This window comes from Alnus glutinosa, chromosome 9 (assembly GCF_958979055.1).
Source record: "Alnus glutinosa chromosome 9, dhAlnGlut1.1, whole genome shotgun sequence".
Lineage (NCBI taxonomy): Eukaryota > Viridiplantae > Streptophyta > Magnoliopsida > Fagales > Betulaceae > Alnus > Alnus glutinosa.
Window position 1 is genome coordinate 27,778,964 of NC_084894.1, and position 22,640 is coordinate 27,801,603.

Below are 22,640 nucleotides of genomic sequence, written 5' to 3' on the forward strand. Positions count from 1 at the left end.
ATTTCAATCCTATATAATTCTGAACATTCGACAAAGCAAATGAACGAAAATAAATAAATAAATAAATAAATCTCATAAACATTCAAATGAAGAATTGCTCAACCAAAAATTTCACAAAATAAATGGAAACATGTTTAAATTTCAACCAAAAATATAAAATACTGAAGAAACACGTCTCCACAAAATAATCATATTTGTATCATTAATTGAGAGAGAGATACTACTTGTATCATTAATAGAGAGAGAGATACATTAAATTGACCGGTTCAATTTTATTTAAAAGACCGGTTCAATACTTAAATGATTGGTTTAGTCGCTAAAAAGTATGAGTTCATGCCACGTACGTGTCACCATTCTATGTCATTCCAAGAAAGAACATGGCTTATATATATATGATGACAGAATAAGTCCCACGCCAAAGTCCATGGCCTTGACAATTGATAATGTTAACTCGAAACAAAGAAACGAAAGTCATCAGCTCCATTATCTCCAATGGACGTTTTCTAAGCACAAAAGCATGACCTAGAAACAAAAGGTTTCTTTACTATTATTTTTACGTGCAATTGTCAATGAACCAGGTCTTCAGGTACTGTTACTGAAATGAAGAGGCTTGATGGGTCTACTCCCCAAATTTCTCTGCAACTAAAGACTTTAGCAGTCCATTTGTCCGAGGACTTTCTTTCCTATTGGACAGTACTTATCAATCTAGTATTCATGACGGCTAGGGCATCTACAGGACCATCCATATCTAATACCTCATTCTAGATCGTTAGAAAGTTTCAAAAATATAAACTTCTGCGCTCACAATGTGCCCATATTAGCACGCCTCTCCCCTCCGTTTGCCTATCACGCCTAGCCAATGAAAAGGATTACCTCCCCCCTAGTTTTCTCCTCCCACCTTATTTTTTTTTTTTTTAAAGAAAAAAAGAAAAAGAAAAAATGGTTAATATTAGTTGTTTGGCAACGTAATGAAGGATTGTTTAGACATCAATCAAGGCATTGATTAATCATGAGCACAGGTCATCTGCTGTATTAGGTGCGAAACAAGGGAAATGAAGCAGGTTTGCTAGGTCTACTGCTCAGATTTTCTTCGTTAACAGCTGCGAGATGAGTGGTACTGAAGACCTACTATGTATACTCTATTGCTTTAAGATGAATTAGGTAGCCACCCAAACTGACTCGCAACATGAAAATTTTACTTGGATTGCCACGTGTTTCTATGCATTAATACAACCCGTACATCTGTTGTTGGAACCGTTAACATTGTATGTGATTCGTTAACAATGACGTACGCGCGCGAGACCGTTGGGGATTATAGACAACGACAACGTACACTATCAGACAGAGGCCCCCAAATGATTCTTACTCGCACTACGTATGCAACCAAGATTTTCTTTAAATTGGACTTTTTACGATTTTTTAGTCTGATGTGTCTAAAATCTATGTAATTTTTAAAATATAGACATGATAATCACGTGCATTTTGAACAAGTTAGTGCATTTTGAACACGTAAGTTTAATAGACTGAGTTAAAAAAAAACCATTTGAAAAAATACTTCGTGCCACAAGTTAAGTTAAGATCTGTGTGCTGTTCTCATTGTATCTCATATTCCACAACCTTACTATATATCCTGTCCATTTCAAATCTATTTTATAGTTAAAATTTTATTTTGTTAAATCTCCAATATACATGGTGTTACGTTATTTAAAATATACATCATTAGACGTATTGCTCACCACAATGAAGAGTTTTTTAATTAATTGTTTTAATCATTTTCGATGAATAAGTTCCACATCAGTTAGTAAGACTCCATTTGTAAAAGATTAAGTCTTATCCATAAAGGCTCAAATCTTATCCATAAAGGCTTGAGCGCACCACTTTCCAACTCCGCCTACTTATTGCTGAAAGTAGCCCTTGACTTAGCTGAGAGTCAATCCCTTGTTTATGCCGATAAGCTTGAAAGTTCTTGGAGAACTATTCTCTCTCATTGTCAGTCAGATCTCAAAATCTTGACATATATGCCACACTGAGTTTCTCATCATCTTATGAAATAACAGTATTCCAGATGCGAGAGTTGCGACTATAGAATTTAATCTTAACCGTGAAATAAAGGATCATTTGTTTGAGCGTGCACGAGGCATTTCATAAAGCACTCAACCAATTTCATAATCATTATACAATTTTTCTTACTTTCTTTTTATTGGTGATTTACACACACCTACGAGACTCGAACCCACGACGTCAACCTCAACCTTGCTACAAAGGAAGAAATACTATTTGAACTAAATCTCATTGGTCGAACAATTTTCACATAATCTGAAAGAGTGAAGTAACCGAAAATGTTTTATCCAAAAAAAAAAATCAACAATACGAAGTGCCAACAAATGGATGATACATTGCCAAAATTTACGTTTCATGATACAAAGCAACAAGCTGGTAGAAATCTGAAACATTGTGAAAAAAGAAAATAAATAAAAATAAAATTGGGAGTTTATTTCGTGTACACTTCACCTTCGCCGCACACGGACCAGGCATGGAGTTCTCCGGCAACTTCATGCCAAGATAGTGTTAAAATGTGGGAGAGGAAGAGGATGAAGGCACCCATAACTTCAGAGTAGAGAGCCAATTGGTCAAAGTCGAACAACGAAACTTTAGTGTCGCCATTAATAGTCAAACTTCAGACTTGAGCTATCCGCTGTTTCATTGCATGTAAGGACTTCAATTTTGATTCACAAATTTTGAGAAACTCGGATGCCACTCTACACTTCCCAGTCACTATTTTCCTTGCAACATCAACAGGGCTCCAAGACTTTACTGCTTGGGAGATCCGTTCGCCAAGTTGTGTTTCATTTATGGACGATACCCAAGTTTCTAGAATCTTAAAAACCTGCCCAGGCCCCCCCTCATTCTGTCCTTTCTTCTGAACATAGGAGAGTATGGTTTCCAAATTTTCATCCTCAGGCCTGTTGATGATCTGTTCTCTTAACCATTTCGTTACGTGTTCTACTGTACCGCATAAAGATTGGATTGAGTCACGAATTGCATGAGACACAGGGGATGTAGGCTGATCTGATCCGACTTTCTTTTTCTTCTTCCCAGATGGAAGAGATGACCGGACAGAAGACTGGAGTACAAGGCCGTGCCAAGCCAATGGCTCCGTAACCAGTCGCACCAAAATTGGAAGATCTCCGCAAGGAGAGCAGATTTGGGGATCCATTGATCCGACCTTCTCTGAAATGTACTTCTCCAGCAGAGAATCCACAATGTGCCAAGTACCAGGCCTATGTCCATGTCCATTTCCATCTGGCTGTGCTACTTCATGGGAACTCAAGTTCCATGCATTCAAAAACACAGCAAAATTCAACCAATCGATCAAGTCCGAAGCAATAGTCTGCAGCAGGTGCAAAAATTTAGTTTATATGAAATGGTAACCCAAGTTGGTGGTGCCTAAATTTTGCCTTCTTGCAATCCATGTACCTCCAGTTCATCAAAACCACAAATATTGGGACATGATAACGTGGACTAAGAATTTAAAGAATCATGTTTTTCACATGAAAAATTATAATAGATAATGCCGTGTTTAAGTTAAACTTATTCAAGTCCGTGTATTTACAGAATGAAATGGTTTTTGAAAAAGAAAAGGCATAACTTCTCAAACTAAAAACATGAGTCAAGAGTTTACTTATTTAATAGGTGTCTGTGCACGTGCAAACAAGTCACAGCATAGTATAAAGTAAACCAAAAAAGTGTGCTTGCAAAGGGTAGAGAACAATTCATATAACGTCTAAAAAGGAAACTGATAACAAAATAAGAATGAAGTTAGACTGGAAATAAAATCATACCGAAGAAGGTTTTTGGCCACCAGAAACCCCCACAACCACTTCTATTGCATCATTTAAAGAAAATCCCAACAATTTGGCATAGCGTTCAAGCAGAAACTTCAGGTCTGAGGAAATCTTAGGATCAGATAAAGAACCATTCACTTCAATATTCTCCTTGAGTAATGCAGAAGCACTTTGAATAGACAAATAAACCATTCGAGGAAGAAGAGACTTCCTCTCAATAACTCTCCGTCCATTTGCTTCCCGTTCCTTTGTCTAGTTTCCATGTCAGCAGATGCATGAAAATTCAAAATTAATGCAGGCAAAGGAAGAAAGTCAAACAACAAATGGGAGATTGTGATATGAACAAAACTAGATTGAACACAAGTCCTATTTACCACCAAAAATTATACGCAAACTACGGTCATAAAGGACAGAAGTTCCATACCATGTCTTCTCTAGGATAATAAGAGATTCCTTCAAATGGACCTGATAACAACAGCTATCAATTTAGTTCAAAAAATATCAATCAATGCAGAACGGGGTAGAGATCTGAAAGCCAAAACTTTCTCATGCCTAAGAATTGCAACTTCAACTACAACCAGAAGCTATACTGACCTAAAAGATAATTTTTTTCTGAAGTTGGTGTCCACCAAGGACGTGACTGCAACTCTTCGTTGAAGGTCAAAGATTTAGATCCAATCTCATTAGAGAGCTCAATGAAGTGGATCCCACATTTCAAGCTTTCAAGAACACGCTAAAGAACATGTACATAAATGATATCACACACCATCAAATGCATTATCAGAGAGTGGGCAATTACATGATAAAGTGGCAAAAAAATTACCTCTTCTTCTTCAATGTTATCCGCATTCTGCTTCAGCTGTAGAATGGGTGCTTCAACCCTTGCCATTAAATATTGATTAGAGTGTTGCAATCGTTCTTTAAACTGAACAAATTCAATTACCTGAAATATGATATTATACAGTGTAAATACTTTCATTTTATATGGTCCCAATCATAAAATGCATTTTGCCAACAAAATGGAAATAACATGCTAAAGCAACAAGCAAAATTTAAACAAAGCATAAATGTCCTTATGTGTGTCACAAATTACAATGATAAGTGCCAATAGAGAGAGAGAGAGAGAGGGAGATGATGCGACTGAGGCAAATGGCCTCAAGATTCAGATTGTTTGGAAGTAATGAAGCAGTTAACCCATAAAACACACATAAATGTGTACTACATGTATATACATATACACACACATATTGGATGAGTCCTGTGAGGTGGGAGATTCATAGGAAGTACTCTTGTTACTTCTAAAATATCGAAGTTAATATTGACATGCCGAACTCTCACTTCTTGAAAATGCACACACACAAACAGCATAAGCCTGAAGAAAATAGCCAGTCTGTGTGTCGTGCGCAAGCGGGGGGTGGCTAACAGATCTGCAAACATTTTTTAAGAGCAATAGTGAAAATAAAAAGATGCAGATAGAAAAGCCGCACCTCGCCTAGTATATTAAGTGATGAAAAATTATGCAAGCAACAAGAAGTCAATTTTATTTTATTTTAGTTTTATTTAATTTTAAGAGTCAATAATACTTTTGTAATTTTATACTTCCATGAATGAGCTATACTTTTGATCCATTAGGTCTTATTTTGGGTTTATTATGTTATTTGGTTTTATTTACTTGTTTCACTAACTATTTGGTTTGGTTTAAGTAGTTAAAGCCCAATGCATCTAATTCCATTAGAATTAGGCATTAGATGCCTATATATGGATCTAATAGTTTTTCTTATGATGATTGAATGAAAAAGTGGCTTTGGAATTTCCAGCAAAAGATTGGTCTCAAGGATTGTGTGGTGCAACCCTTCTCTGAAGTATGATGCTGAGGAATCCTAAATGTGATGCATAGGAAAGTTAAGTGTGATGCCTAGGTTTGTCTCCTCTTTTATATATATATATATATATATATATATATATATATATATATATATATATATATCCGAGATATTATTAAAAGCGTAAAGCGCACCCACTCACCCAGGTACACAGAAAGCATATAAAAGAAACACCTAGCTAGAATGAGAAAAAGAGCAAGAAAATCATGAAAACTAAGTTCCAAAGGAGATACAATTGCAGTTGTCAAATGATAAAAAGTACTAAATAAAAAAAAAAGCCTTAAGCTCCTCCAACATCTTCTCCCAATCCTCAAAACTCATATCATATCTTTCCATCCAAAGACACCACAAAAGATGAGGGCACCATCTTCTGCACAACAACACTTTGAATGCTACTAGCAGACCACTAACAAGCAAATAAGTTGACAACTCGTCTAGGCAAAACCTAAAACAGCCCAAAGCGACTGAAGCAGACATTCCATAGGACACAAGCAACCTCAAAGTGGAGAAAAAGATGGTCCACAGACTACACATTCTTCTTACACAACAACACCTATCAACTACAATGATATGTCGCTTCCTAAGATTATCCATGGTAAGGATCTTTCTTAGATCCGCCGACCAAGCAAAAAAAGACACCCTCAAAGGAACCTTAGTCCACCAAATATTCTTCCAAGAGAAAGGAATGCCATCATTATAAAAGGACACTATAGAAAGATCTAACGTTGAACAACCATCTTTTGGAAAAATTGAAGAACGAGTCAAAAACATCCACCCTCCAATCATGGGCCGCTCTAACAAAGCTTATATTCACAATTGATTGGAGCCATCGGAAAGTTCCAAGTGAGCCGCTACTAAGGTATACTTTGCACAAGCAATAGCACAGATCATTCTAGAATCTAACCTAGGAGCCATCTCCCACCTCAAATCTAGTATGGCTTGAAAACTTTCCCCAACCCCTTCTGATATTCTTCCATAACCCCACCTCATACGACCCAAGAGGGTCATTTGAACTCCACCCACCCCATGAACTGCCAAATTTAGAGTCCCCACAACTCTCCCCTAAGCCTCTCTCTCATGCACATAACGCGAAAACTATTTTCCTAAGATAGCATGATTGAACATCAGCAAGTTCCGAACCCCAACCCTCCCCTAGAGATCGGAGAACAAACATTGAGCCAACTTACCACGTGAAATTTTAACTCTTTGCCTACCCACCCCATAAGAAATCTCGTTGAATCTTCTTTATGTGTTTTGCAACACCCACAGGGAGAGGAAAAAGGGACATGATATACATGTGCAAATTGGAAAGTGTGCTCTTAATAAGGGTAACCCTACCACCCTTAGACAAATACATATTCTTTTTCCAACCAGCCAACCTACGCTCTATCATTTCAATGACACTGTGCCATTTAGACTTGGCCTTATAGGAAGTCCCCAACGAAAGAACAAGATACTTTAAAGGCAAAGAAGAGACCCCACAACCTAGAATACTAGTCAATCCTTCCACATTATCATCAATACCCACAAGAACCAATTCCAAATTAGTCAAATTAATCTCCAAACCGGAGACAGCTTTAAAGCATAAAACTAAAGCACATAGATAGCAAAGGTGGTCACACTAGGCCCCACAACAAATCAAAGTGTCATCCACAAACGGCAAGTATGAAATATTAAGTACACCAGAGTGCCTAGAATCCATAGAAAAGCCCGAGAGAAAACCCCCATGAACAGTTGCAAAAAGCATTCTACTTAATGCCTCCTTAATAATGAAAAATAGTAAAGGCGACAAAGGATCTCTCTATCTGAGACCACGGGAGCTACTAAAGAAATCCGACGGATTGCCATTCACAAAAAGGGAAAAGCGCACCGAAGAAATACAATGCGCTATCCAAGAGCGTCATTTTTCCCCAAAACCACACCTCCTCAATAAGTAAGAAATCTCAATTGACATGACTGTAAGCCTTCTCAATATCTAGCTTGCAAAGAACCCCTGGCTCACAAGATTTGATCCAACTATCCAGACATTCATTAGCAATGAGCGTTAAACCAAGGATTTGCCTAACTCTCACAAAAGCGTTCTGGGGCTTCGAGATAATCTTCTCCAAAACCCTTCTTAACGTGTTGGCTAGGACTTTAGCAATAATTTTGTGAACTCCATTCACAAGACTAATAAGGCAAAAGTCTTTAAGATCAATAGCCTCAAGCTTCTTTGGAATGAAGGCAATGAAAGTGGCATCGAGACTTTTCTCAAACTTACTACTAGCATGAAAATCATAAAGAGCCCCCATAATATCTGCCTTGATCACCTCCTAGCCTACTTGGAAGAACGCCATAGAAAAACCAGCAGGGTTTGGCGCCTTCTCACTGTTTATACCTTTCACCACCTCAAGGACTTCACTCTCCTCAAACGGTCTCTCTAGCAAGGAAGCCTCCTCCACATTAATGGAATCGAAATCAAGGTCATCTAGCTTGGGACGTCAACTAAATTGTTCTGAAAAAAGGTTGTCACAAAATTGTACAATGTGTTCCCTGATTGTCAGTTGATCAGAAGATACTGAGCGATTGATTGACAAGGACTCAATGGAGTTGTTTCTCCTATTCGAGTTGGCCACCCGATAGAAAAACTTTGTGCATTTATCACCCTCTTTTAATCAAAGAGCCCTAAACTTTTTCCTCCAACTAATCTCCTCCAATAAAGTAGCTTTCTTCAATTCCCCAATGACAATGGAATTCCTCAGTTTGTCTTCAATACCTAATACTCTCTTTTCCTCTAAACCACCAAGAACTTGCAACTCCTCCAAAAGAGAATTTTCTTGGGACTCCACGTTACCAAACATCTGCTCATTATAGAATCTCAAATCAGCTTTCAAGGCCTTAAGTTTACGAGCCAGGATAAGCTAGGAAAGCCTTGAAACAGATAAGAAGACCAACACTGCCTCACCCTATTCGCAAAGCCATCGGCCTTTAGCCAAATATTCTCAAACTTTAATGGGATGTTTGGGTGCATTGTTTTTCAAAAACAAATTCTATTGGTATTCGCAATTTTTCAATAACAAATCAGATTTTATCCAATTTTTTCTAATTTTGTTTCAGGAAGTCAAACCATCCAAACATCTTTTTCTACTTTATTTTGCCTTGGAATTCGCGCAGTAAATTATAGTTGAATTTAGATTTCAAAAAATCGAACACTCAAACATCCCATAAGGATCATTTGCCCCCTTGAATATCCACCTCAAAGGAAAGTGGTCTGAGCATAATCTATGCATCCTTTTCTGAGATAAATCAAGAAACTTGGCTTCCCATTCTAGAGAAATAGAAAACCTATCAATTCTAGATAAAGAAGGGGACTCTCGATTATTAGACCACATAAAACATCCTATCTTCCCCCCCCCCCCCCCCCCCTTTTTTATTCCTTTTCTAATTTCTTTTCAGTTTGCAGCAATTTTGTTTCGAATTCCAACCTAAATTTGATTTTTCATATATTATTTTCGTAAAATCTAATCCTAAACCCCAAACCGCCCATCTATCAAATAACTCTCAACCAACCAAAAAACAAATGTCCAAATAATATTCCCGAGTTATTGTTCACAGCCTAGAAACAACCATTCAAACCCAAGTTTTCCTCTTTATTTCATCTTCAAATCTTAACCTTCTGTTATACACAACGGTTTTCGCACTACCGCAACTCAATCCGTAGCTTGATCTAACGCACAACTATTACAAACTCCATGTTCCCTAATATTTTTCAGTTTATTCCCACCAAAATCCTAGACATAGCTTTTCCTGAACCCTGAAACAAATTGCTGTCCAGATTCTACTCCAACAGATTTAGCATCACATCTTTTGTTCCACATCAATTTTGATATCAGATCTTTTTTCCTACATAAAATAACTATAAAATGAAAATAAATAAACATATAATTCCTCGTAAATCTTTTTGTGATACTTAATTGAAATATCATTAAAAGCGTAAGGCACCCCCAGTAAATCTTAGAACCATGTAATGCAAGTGATTTTCTGTAAAAAAAAAGTACATCAGAATAAATGAAAATAAGCATACTGAGAAATATGTTCATACTTTTGAGTAATTTCTGTGGCGATACGCCAGAAATGTAAGATCTGCAGATTCTCTGAAGTGGTCATCCATAAACTTGAGATAATCTTTTAGCAGATTATTTAGATCTGCCCAAAGGGGAGACACCAACATCTGGGGTAAAATGTGATGTGAAACAGTTTCCATCAAGATATTCTTCACATCCAGAGATTTATACCTAAACAGGGGAAAAGCTGCTATTATACTCCAAGAAGAGAAAAAAGACTCATAAACAGCAAGCCCAACCAATAGCAACTAAATCAGCATTTGAGGGGCATCATTTGATGGAAAATAATGTACTTTCATCAATTAACATGTAAATTTGCATCAATTAAACAACTTTACCATTCATACGCTAATGAAAGGGCACCCATGTGAGAATACAAATGCAACAATAAGATCTTGTACTGCGATACATATCTGTCACATGTGAAGAGACACAAATGTTATCTTTCTCATAGAGAACTCCTCTACACAATACAGAATAAATAGCTTTCATACTGAAAGTGACAGTGTAACAATAAAAAATGCAAAGATTGTGTGCCTCATAAAAAAATCTATGTTATAAAGAAATTTAGTAATTCGATGCCATGGTCAATGTTACATCAAGTTTAAATAAACGACACAATAAATTATGCCAATAGTAATCAAGAACTTAAAACAATTCCTGACCTTCGGATGGTCAAGCCAAACTCCAAAACCATAATTGCCTCTACAAAATAGCCGATATGCCTAGTACGCCAGAATAACTAAACCACAGAAATGCATGTCAGTATGAGCATTCACCACAGAAGGAAAAGAAATGGCACTTACATATTGGGAATCTTAATGAACCGAGTTAAATAAAACATAACAGAAGAACAGTGTCATACATGAAATCTATGAATACATGCTAACAGATGTGCACATCTGTGATTAAAAAAAGAATTGGCAAAACAGCTCTAGTATAAATTTTTGGATACAGCAGAAGGATGACTTTACAGAAGTAACATGAGATACCTGAACCAACACATTGCACATCATAGATAGTAATTCTTCTCCATGCATGCTCTCTTGTGGATCCAAGTCCTTTGATAGTGGAAGGTTTTTACAATACATCTCCACCATCTGAACAGCAGAGCCTTCAAGTTCTGAAGAGGAACAGCTCCAGGTTAAGTGGAAAAATCAATGGTGGAGTTCACACAGTAAAGAGCATTTTTTTTTTTGATAAGTAATACAGTAAAGAACATTACAGGCAAGAAGCAATGAACTACATATAGAAAACTTTTTTTATGGGTAAACCGTAAATATAAACATACATGGTTGCTTCCCAGGCATTTATATTACATTTATATTTACAAATTTAAGGAAATTATCTTCCGTTTTTATATGTGGCTCAGTGCTTCTTGCTTGCAACGTTTTTCACTGTTATGCGAACCTCCTAGTGGAAGTGAAAATATCAACAGAAGAATCAGAGGAGTCAGAACATTGACTATGATAAAATGATGGCAATGTTACAGAGTCAACACCAGCCTCAAGAATTGACAATCTTGAGGTCAAGAAAATTATGTGGTCCGATCATAGTCAAATTTTAGCTCTGGCACTAATACCACCCCCCGCCCCCCACCAAGGAAAAAGAGAGAGGGAGAAAACAAAAAGAAAGAAAAGGGAAGACAAATAGGGTGTACGAGGGTATTACCCAAGAAAATGAAACTGCATAAATTTAAGATTTAAAGCCAAAGACCTACCGCTCTCAGGGAGCTTGTACATCTTGCTAATCAGTTGTTGAACTTTTAAAAGGGTAATTGACTGCCCAAGCGCTTTAGCTGGCACTGCTGAAGGGGACTCGGAGCTTTTCATTAACTTCTCCAAAAACTCATTCTTCTTATCAGGAGTCAAGACTTCAACAAACACCTCAACATCAGAAGTGAAGCAGGCCAAGTGACCAAACCTGCATTTAACAAGCAAAAACACTCCAAAAGATAGAATCAGAACTGCAGCAATATGAATATTGTTTGTCAATAAAATAAAAGTTCATTACATGTTATACAAGCCTATAGTTGTAAAAATATTGACTAGGAACTTCCTAGTATTTATAATGTAGCCGCAACAATTTAATCCATCCAAATAGATCAACTTGATCATCCTAGCAACTGCGATCAGCAGCACAAGGAAGATGGATAAATTAAAAAATAAAAATAAAACTATTTCAACCTAAAAGAAACATGCATTAAGAAAAGAAACCTGTAACTAGCTAGGGATGTCAGAAACAGGCCACAAGATAGGATAACTCAACTCATTTTGGCCTTACAATTACACACGATATTAGAAATTTTGCAGAGAAGAGACTGAGGTTGCAATATATACCTAAAAAAATATTGCATCAGAGCCCCCATTAGTTTCTCATCATCCCCCTTTCCATACAGGTGCTTCCTCCTTTCAACTTCAAGGTTTCCCAAGTATGGACACCTTATAGTATTGTCACTGGTGTCTGCTTGTAATTTTTGTATAAAAGCTGATGCATCTGATATACGAGAGTCAAACTGCATACCAATTTGGGAAAATCAAATTCTTCACAACAGATTACAGAAAATGATACTCAAAATATGCAAAAATGACCTAACACATACAGAAACAGCAATCAGAATTCCAAGTGTAAACACGCACCATTTCATCTGATAAGTGTGAAAGCTTGCAATCCATGAATTTTGGTGGAGGAATTGAATCCTTGAGGACCCCATTAACCCAGTTGCTATCATCCTCCAGCAAACAGCCTAGATAATGTAGAAAACACTCCCAATCATCACGGCTGTCACAGGAAAGAAACAAAATCAAGGGTTGCAAAGCTAGTAGCAAATATACAATGTATCAGAAACAGAATATAGAATTACAATTCATGTTCCTGGATATAGAAATTTAAAAAATATTTGAAGAATGAAGTTAGCACTAGATGTACTAGAGGTCTCAACTCAATTAGCAATGCCCTGAAAAAGGAAAAAACAGACTATTGTGGATGCTAGGTTGATAGCAACAAACAAAAGAAAAACCTACGAGTATGAAGGCAAGGATTAAAAAGGAAAATGGAAATGTAACTAGTACATAACATGCACAGTTAAGAACAATTTGACGCCGGTAATATATAAGAATATTTTGATAGAAAAAGGAGAGACCTTGAGTACATTGAGATCCTGTCAATCTATACAAGGTTAAGGACAAAAAATACCCAATTGTCAGCAGTCAACTGTAACACATCATATCATAGGCCACAATTCAAGGGCAGATCATGAGCTTGTAGATTAGGCTCAAGTACAATCCTAATTCATATATCCCTCATGTTTGTCCCACAAGATAGCTGCAGGGGGTCCTCATCTAAGTCGAATTAAAAGACTACAACTAAGTTTTCAAATACTTAATTTGCAAATTTGAAATTAAAAAAGAAATAATAATAACTCCTACATATCTATCATTTTATATTACCATATCTTAATAAACAGATGCCAACAAGCCATACAGAGAGCTCTTGGTGATATTTATTTCTAGCCTAATAAAATTAAATCATAATTTTAACCCCTATTTATTACTTATCAAAAAAATTTTAACCCCTATTTATGCCACTAAATACATGCTCCTATGAAGACCCTTTCATCTACTACCCATTGAACAGCTAAAAATATAATTTTTGGATTGTGCAAATTTCAACAAGCATACCTCAATTCTAGGATTTTCTGAAATATACTGGCAGCAGCAGTATAGTCACCTGCCCTTGCAAGAAGCCTCCCCTGTCAACTTAAAGTCAAAGTGCACAAGTTGATAAGGACAGCAAACAAGTGCTGAATGAGTTTTCCCCATCCATGTAAACCCAGACACACAATGATTAGCTTTGCAACTTTGAACAATGAAAAAGTTTCCATAAACTAATGATTATATGCAACATATTTCATGCAATGGAATTAACGCCAGGGCAGAAGCATCATGGAATAAAACCAAAAATTGAGAAAGTAAAGGCATAGCCAACAGTATAACAAGAACAAAGGAACTCTTTCTGCAAAAATTGCTAGTATTGAAGGTAATCATAACCAGGCAACAAACTACCGTATCAGCTCATCAACAGCCACCTGATTAAGAAAGCTGATTATAACCTTGCACAATTAGGAGCTAAAGTTGCTTAGCCATTTGGTGTTTTCTATAAAACAATATATATATATATATATTCAAATATCCAGCTTCCCTATTTTCTCGACAAAGTTCTGCTTCTCACACTCATGCCCCAGACAAGAAAATCACAAACAAAAGAAAATAAAGGTAGAAGCAGAAGCAAAAGCAAAAACATAAGTATTTACATGTAAACATTTGATTGCATAGATATACACGATATACTATCAATAAAGCTAGCCACTAAGAAATTAAAGCAAATTAAAGCTTAAGAAAGTACCTGTATGCGCAGCCTATCAACTTCCATCATTAATAGTGATCCTAATTTCCCAGAGAGAATTTCTAAAGCGTCACCATACTTAGCTTGCTGCTCCAGTACGGAAAGGTAGACAATAAGAGCTGCAATAGATTCCAAACATTTGGTAAGGAAATCAACCATTCTTAGCTCAACAGACCTCTTAATTGTTTGCCAAGATGATTAAAGAAGGAAAAGATTAAGTCACCTTCAGGCTCATGCAAGCTATGGGAGGCAACATGCTTCTTGAGTAAACCTTCAGCTAAGAGTAATAACTTCTCTCCCCCGTTACCACAAAACACCTACCAGAAGTTCAGACTCCAAAGAATCAATAAACAGGAAACAAGATCTTATTTACAAAGACGAGTTGAATAAACAAATTATATGAAACACAGTAGATCAATTCTTGCACTTCCCAATAATTTTCTTTTAAAAAAAAAGGGAATTGTGGGGAGGGGCAATATTTGATATTATATGGTCCCAGTACCAACGACTGTCTTTGAAGTGGTTCCTAGCATAACATGAAAACATAACATTAACAGGACAACAAACAACAGAGAAAGCTGGCAGAACCTGTAATTGAATGCTACAAACTGCCCAGAGCAAAAACCTTTCTTCACCTACAAGCTTATACATTTTGATAGCTGTCTGCCAGAAGATACGACCAGAGTAAGTAAAGTTTCAATCTATTGTCCCACAACCATGTGCAAACAAATGCCACTACATAACAATAGATATTATTCATATATACCCCCAAAAAAAAAATCAACCTGTTGCTGCTTCACGAAAGAGTATTCACGAACATAGCAGTTGAAAAGCCCCATCATCAGTTCCAAATTGGTTGGAAATTTCCCACAAGCATATTCATAACAGCTTGTAGCCAAGTCCACTGATTACACACAGAAGCATGAGATAAGTCTGACAATGACATTCCTATAAACAGGTTACTTCAAAGCATCAAAACAAATACTGACAGTGATCAAGTCGTTGGAAAACAATCTGCAGTGTGCTGAGAGTGAGATCATCCATCAGAATGGAGTCGTTCTTATATAACAGCTCTTTGGCACTTAAGCAAACAGATAATGCTTCATCTGGTTTCCCCATTCTCTCTAAAATGAGAGCTTTGAGTGCCTGCAGAACATGTGAAGGAAAATAAGATTGTTTTAAACATTGCGATTTTCTAAAAAAAAAAAAGGTACTTTATAAGAATATTTACCGATAAAACTCTATATAGACTACTGGCATAGTTAGGATTTAGCTCTCTTCATTATTGGCCTTTCCACTAGAACAAAAAAGAAAAAATAGATACTGTTTTAGAATGTTAATGCCACGGTCCACAGAACCACTGATTGCCAATAAGATTTTAACTACCCGGATGTCAACTAATTAAGATAAGAATAATCTTTCAATTTCTAACTTCTAGCCCTCTATTTTTAACTCTTTTTGGCTAATTATTTTTCCAGCACGCATGATCTTCAACCAATTCTTGTGCTTCAAATACAATTACCTGGATTATGCACCATAGCTAGTTTTCAATACTCAAGAATTCATTTATCAAAAAGGACGGGTTCATTTGATAATGCTCTTTTTTCTTCTTCTTTTTTGATAAATAATTCAGATCTTAATGAGAAAAAAAAAAGGGTTAAGCCCTTATACACGAAAAGTATACAAAAGGGACTTAACCCTATAAGTTGCTTCAATGTAAAAAGCAAATCAAATCAACCAAATTTGTAGAGACAAAGTTAGAAACATTAACAAGAACCCAACCCAAGAGATCTCAAAAAGAAGATTTTAGAAAGAGCACTTGTGTCTCACTATCCTCAAAAATACGACGATTCCTTTCACTCCAAATGCTCCATATTAAGAGAACAATAATAACTTTCCGGATAGCCTCTTTGGGATGTCCCTTCCCTTGTACTATCCAGCAATAAAGAAGCTCTTGGATGTTGCTAGGCAAATCTGATGATGCTCTTTGCGTGGTTTTTTTTGCTTTTTAGTTTAAACAATGATTTGATGTGACATAAATTGAAAGTAGTTTGAAGTGTTATGCTAGTATTTTGTGTTAAAGTTGTTTGTTATTAATTTTTTTTTTTTTTTGCTAAAAAAGCAAAAAGCAAACCCAAAGAGCATCAAACCCGGTGTCTTTTATATTAAGATACAGACTTGATCTTAATCAAAAGGGCAAGAAAAGCATAAATGAAATATAAACGAAATGAAGAGCACCAGTCATCTTTGCTAACGTGGCAAAGGTAGTTAGAAAGCTCAGAGGAAGTTTGGGTTTTGGTTGCTGGATTGATTGGGTTTCAGCGCGTGGGAGCGCGTGACGGGGAGTTGCCGGAGAATCTTGATTCTGGTGATCTGTTTTTGCTCGGAGGTCTTTATGGCAGCATTTGTGTACCATTAAGAATAGGTTGTTTCCTAACCCATGAATGCTTAGTGGTGATTTTAATGTTGTAGAACATCTGGCAGAGAAATGGGGCTCGGATAGCCTTAATTCTTATGAATTGGAGTTTGGGGAATGTCTTAATGATTTGGAAGTGATTGATTTGAAGTTTAGTGGTTTTTTTTTACTTGGAATAACAAGAGTGAAGGGGCTGGTTTTATAGCCAGGAAGCTGGATCGGGTTTTGGTTAATAATGGCTTGGTAGGTTTGGAGGTACCAATGTTGATTTTCTTTCAGCAGGTGTTTCGGACCACTCTCCTGGCCTCATTACAGTTGGTAGTTTGGTGAGCTTTGGTCCTAAACCATTCAAATTTTGTAACTTTTGGTTGGAGCATGGAGATTATATGGAATGGTTATCTAATTGCTGGATGCAGGAAATAAATGGGGTGCCAATGTACAAACTTTGCAGAAAGTTGAAAGAGTTTAAAGCTATTTTGAAGTCTAAGACCACTAGTTGTTTTGGTAATCTTAGAAATAAGATCATCCAAGCTCGTGAATCCCTTGATTTGGCTCAAAAGGCTGTGATGGATTCCCGGGGGAGGGCTGATTGTTTGCTGAAGGAGAGGGAGTGTCTGCATGCTTATGTGTCTATCACAAAAGCTGAGGAGGCTTTCTTGAAACAGAAAGCAAGGAATCAATGGCTGCAACTTGGTGATCAAAATAATGCGGTTTTTCATCGTATCCTTAAGGGTAGGCAGGTCAGGAATTCTATTTCCTTCTTGTATGATGAACTAGGCAATAAGGTGGAAGATATTGCTCAGTTAAAAAGTATGGCTTTGGAGTTCTGTAGGAATCTTTTAGGCTCCAAAAATACTCATTTCACTGATGCCTCTGCTGAGAGGGTTAAGCAATTGATTTCTCCTATTGTGCCGATTGAGGAAGCTACTCTTTTGGAAAGAGATGTTACGGCAGAGGAGATTAAGAAGACTATTTTCAGCATGAAATCTAATAAGGCCCCTGGCCCGGATGGTTATACAGCAGAATTTTACAAGTCTTCTTGGCATATTGTGGGTGGAGATGTGATAGAAGCTATTCAGAATTTTTTCAGAACTGGGCTTCTTCTTAAGGAGGTTAATGCTACAATTTTAACCTTAGTTCCTAAGAAGCCAAATGCCTCGGTTATGGGGGATTTCAGACCTATTGCATGTTGTAATGTGCTTTACAAATGCATAACTAAAATTCTGTCCAACAGAATGTTGCCTTTTCTGGATTCCTTGATAAGCAGAAATCAATCTGCTTTTGTTCCGGGCAGATGCATATCGAAAAATATTTTATTGGCTCAAGAACTAGTTCAAAATTATCATAGATCTGGTGGTAGACCTCGGTGTACCATGAAGGTGGACCTCATGAAGGCTTATGACTCTGTAGATTGGGATTTTATAGTTCAATGTCTCTCTTGTTTTGGGTTTCCTACCAGATTCACTAACTGGATCAAGATGCGCATAACATCTCCTCGGTTTACTATCTCCCTTAATGGAACTTTGGTGGGGTACTTCAAAGGGGGAAAAGGTTTAAGGCAAGGTGACCCTTTATCCCCTTATTTGTTTGTTCTTTCTATGGAGGTTTTCTCTAGGCTGATGGAGGAGTATACTATAAAAGGATCAGGTTTTAAGTTCCATTACAGGTGCTCCCGAATGAACTTAACTCATCTCTGTTTTGCGGATGACTTGTTGCTTTTTTCTGATGCAAATTTGTCTTCCATCTCCATCATTAAAGCAACTTTGAGAGAGTTTGAATTGTTGTCAGGATTAAAAGCTAATCCTTCAAAGAGCTCTCTGTTCTGCTTTGGTGTTTCGGAAAGGATGAAGATTTCTCTTTTGTCTGAGCAGCAAGTGGGGGAGGGTCATCTTCCAGTTCGTTATCTTGGAGTCCCTCTTATATCCTCTAAGTTGTCGGTTGTAGATTGCAAAGTTCTCCTTGATAAAATTGCTGGTCGCATAGATTCATGGTCTTCCAGAAAGCTATCTTTTGCAGGAAGGTTGCAGCTCCTTTCTTCTATTCTTTACAGCATTCAAGTATATTGGTCTAGCATTTTTATCCTTCCTAAGAGAATTCTTAAGGATATTAATCAAAAATTCAGTCGGTTTTTATGGAATGGAAATTATGGCAATGCTGCTAAGGCTAAAGTGTCTTGGACTGATATCTGTTTTCCTAAGAAGGAAGGGGGTTTGGGGTTGAAAGATGTGGAGATTTTGAATATTTCTTCCATGATGAGGCATATTTGGAGTATTTTTGCTCAATCTGGTTCTATATGGATGGCTTGGGTTCAAAAATACTTGCTGAAAGGGAAGAGATTCTGGTGTGTAAGCGTCCCTAACAATAGTTCATGGTGTTGGAGGAAATTGCTAAAACTGTGAGGCCTAGCAAGGGATTTTCTCAGATTTGAAGTGGGCACAGGTAGCAATATTCATCTGTGGGTGGATGCTTGGCATCCTTTTGGTGCTTTAGTGGACAAGTTTGACTATAGAGTTATATATGACTCACATAGCAAGCTAGAGGCTAAATTGGAGGCGGTCCTAAAGCAAGGAGAGTGGTGCTGGAGACCTGCTCGTTCTGAGGAGCTTGTTGCTATTCAAAGTAGGCTGCCAAATGTACCTATAGGAGTTGTTCATAAGCCTATATGGACTATTGCTAGGTCTGGTACTTATGTTTGTGCAGATACCTAGAATTATCTTAGGAAGGGAAAAACAATTGTGAGTTGGTTGAAGCCAATATGGCATCAACTTGCGATTCCAAAACAAGCCTTCATCCTTTGGTTAGCTGTCAATAACAGGCTTTTTACTGGAGACCGTATGCTTGCTTGGGGATTTACGGGCGATACTAGTTGTGCATTTTGTAGGGCTGGAACTGAAAGCTGATACCACCTTTTTTTCCTATGTGGTTTCAGTTCAAGAATCTGGAAAGAATGTCTAAAGCGTTATGATGTTCTGAACCCTACTACTAATTGGGATGAGGTAATTGATGAAGGTTGCCGTAGATGGAAGGATAAGAGCTTGAAGGGGTCCTTATGTAGATTGAGCTTTAGTGCTACTGTGTACAACATTTGGAGAGCTAGAAATGAGATAAAGTTTGGAGGGCAACCTTGTACTGAAGAGCAGATCCTGAAGCAGATTTTTTGGGAAATTCGGTGCAAGATTTCTGGGATAAGAAAATTTCAGAAGAATATGGAGAACATCAGCCTATGCCATGAATGGAATGTTGATACCAATATGCTGATTTAGTTCAGTTGGGTGTTTTGGTGTTGTTTCTTGTTTCTTAGTTTTTGAATTCTGGTTGTATGCCTAGAGTTCTTTTTGGTTGTAATGTTGTGTTTGGTTGAACATTTTGTAAAGTTGATTCTTTTGTCTATATATAGTTCTACTCATTGTTTCAAAAAAAAAAAGAGCACCAGTCGTCGAGCCGGTGAAAATAAATTCAAACATTAATAAGGCCACCGAAAGGCATTGAGAGCAAAATTTCTTGTGAGAGCACGCGATAATCCACATTGCTAATCAACTCCAACCAAAGTGCATAAACAATTGTACACCCCTAAGATAAAGTAGCTTTTTATACTCCATAAGGCTCCGTTTAGTCCTCGAGAAAATGCAAGAAAGGAAAATGTTCACAAATGCTAAAAAGGCTTCAATATGGTTCGAAGTGCTTAAGAAAATGCCTTCCGATAAACTGAAAAGGCGTAAAGGAAATGATCTTACCAGAGCGTAGGGTGAGTTGGGGTATTTGGCGAGGAGTGCGGTGGAGAGCTTAAGAGCGTTCTTGAACTGCCGCGAATCGATGGCATCCCAAACGTGTCGGACCCGCCGCTCCGGTATCCCTCCGGCCAAACCGAACTTGGACGCCATTAGAGGTCCGTGTCGGGTTTCGTTAGGGTTCGAGATCGAGAAAATGGTCTCTCTGTCTCTCGGGCTTTTTGTGGAGTTTGGTAGCTCTTCTGTGACGATGAATGTAAGAAACAGAACGGGAAAGCTAGGGAAGCGTTTGGGAAAGACCTAATCTGCGTTAAACACAGCAAAAATAAAAATTCAGTGCGTTTGGAAGCAGATATAGTGGAAGCACTGTCGGAAAGCGATCCTACACCTGACCTGAATTGACCATGTCCTCATTTTGTCATTTGGTACACCTCTCTTTAAGTCTCTATCAATCTCAATTAACCTTGGTTAAAATGCTAATCACTTAGTTACTTATATTGAAAAATATATATTATATTAAATACCGCATAGGTACATATGGTTAAACCTTGAATCGAATCATTGCCTCGATTTCAAAAAGTGTCACAAGTAATACATGTTGTTAATAAAAAAAACCTAATTAATACTTCTGTTAGTCCTGTGTTCATTTTTTTAACAAACCTCCACATAACCCGCCTTAAAATGCTAAAACATGTCCCTCCTTCCACGTGACTCACGTACCACATGTGATACATAGGGTTTCAATGCCACATGTGAGGAGCAAAATAAAAAATACCTTAATTTTTTTTTTAAAAAAAATGAAGAAAAAAATAAGAAGTGGTCAGCCATCCCTTTTTGGCCTATGGGTGGCCAGTCACCCCATTTTGGTCAAGGGGAAACTCGAGCCATCTCCTATGGCCAGCCAGAGGATGGCCAAACCACTCACAAAGTCAAAATTGGGTGGTTGAAACCACCCCAAGCCCAAATTAGTCAGTTTTGGGTGGTCAAACCCACCCTATAGTCGTTGGAGGTCGTTTAATCACCCCTAAAATGATAATAAGGGGACAAAAAAAATGGGATAGTTGACCATTGGTTGTGGTCAAACCACCAATAAGGGTCATCCCTCCTCTTCTTTTCCTTTTTTTTTTTTTTTTTTTTTTTTTTTTTCATTTTTATTATTTTTATCATCCTGTGTGACACTAAAATCCTAAGTATTACATGTGATACATAGGCCACATGGAAGGAGAGACATATGTCAGCATTCTAAGGTGAGTGACGTAGAAGTCCGTTAAAAAATTGACGGAAGTACCAATTGTGTTTTTTCATTAACAACATGTACCACCTGTGACATTTTATGAAATCGAGGCGATGATTTGATTAAAAGCATAACCACAAGTATTTGTAAGGTATTTAACCTAACAAAAAATGCTAATCTCTTTTTGGGAAAAGGGTTTTAGTTCCAGACGAAAAATTTCTCCAAAATTGAGTTGAAAATATTTTCTTCAATTTAGTCCATAAAATTGCTATATATGTATCTATTTATTTTTCACATTCTTTTTTGATAAAATACATAACAATTTTATAGATTGTATTAAAATTCCTCCCAACCCATCTAAAATAATTTTATGTTCTTTAGTACTAATGTGTAAGAAAATGTCTAAATCTATTTAACAATGCGAATATAAGGGAATATAGTTATAAGTTTTGATACGCGTTGCATGTTACGGGCTTAATTTTTAAAGCACATAACGGATAAAATAAAGACAGTTCAAGGAAGCCCAATGCCTCCTAAACAAACTCTATAGCCAAATAATATTAATATTTGCTTAATTATATTAAAGAACTTATTGTGTCTTTAAATATACACTTACAATGCAAAGTATAAGTAAAAGACTGGCTAGAATGAACCACTTATAATGTTATCAATAATGATAACAGATTATCTATAACATTTAAATCATAATTTAATCCTAATTCTAATGTCATCAATAAAAATAACTTATTATAGTCTTAAACTCCTAATAAAATTATACATTCTTATTCTAAATTAAGAGAGTTTTGCTACTACAAGACTTATTCTGCCATAAGATGTAGATCCGTAATATTGCATCTTTGATATAATACTAATCGCTTTCAAAAAGTGTGCTAATTTTTTTTTTTTTTTTTTTTTTCAGACATAATTATAACAAGTTTTCATGTGACACTCCAAAACAAATAATTTTCATTTTTCCGGAAAACTTTTTATAATACAAAAACTTTTTTTAAAAAAAGAAAAACAAAAA

At 36.8% G+C, this 22,640-nt stretch overlaps 1 protein-coding gene across 1 annotated transcript; it reads right to left on the reverse strand.

Annotated features, from left to right (window-relative positions):
* Window positions 1–2,372: 2,372 nt before the first annotated feature.
* Window positions 2,373–20,700, reverse strand: LOC133877865 (N-terminal acetyltransferase B complex auxiliary subunit NAA25). Its single transcript, XM_062316308.1, has 19 exons — window positions 20,386–20,700; window positions 15,225–15,381; window positions 15,021–15,139; window positions 14,824–14,898; window positions 14,459–14,552; window positions 14,236–14,354; window positions 13,512–13,582; window positions 12,471–12,612; window positions 12,171–12,346; window positions 11,552–11,754; window positions 10,824–10,954; window positions 10,497–10,573; window positions 10,170–10,244; window positions 9,810–10,002; window positions 4,669–4,788; window positions 4,440–4,578; window positions 4,270–4,310; window positions 3,843–4,097; window positions 2,373–3,391 (listed from the first exon to the last, which is right to left on the reverse strand). The coding sequence occupies exons 1-19, from the start codon at window positions 20,530–20,532 to the stop codon at window positions 2,678–2,680; spliced, it is 3,048 nt and encodes a 1,015-aa protein (XP_062172292.1). The 5' UTR covers window positions 20,533–20,700; the 3' UTR covers window positions 2,373–2,677.
* Between the last annotated feature and the right edge of the window lie 1,940 nt (window positions 20,701–22,640).

Coding starts and splice junctions, on each gene's coding strand:
- LOC133877865 (XM_062316308.1), bottom strand. CDS start 20,532: ATGGCGTCCAAGTTCGGTTTGGCCGGAGGGATACCGGAGCGGCGGGTC. Junction 13,583..14,235: donor TTGATAGGCTGCGCATACAG/GTACTTTCTTAA, acceptor TTAAGTTGACAG/GGGAGGCTTCTTGCAAGGGC. Junction 11,755..12,170: donor CTGATGCAATATTTTTTTAG/GTATATATTGCA, acceptor TGTTAAATGCAG/GTTTGGTCACTTGGCCTGCT.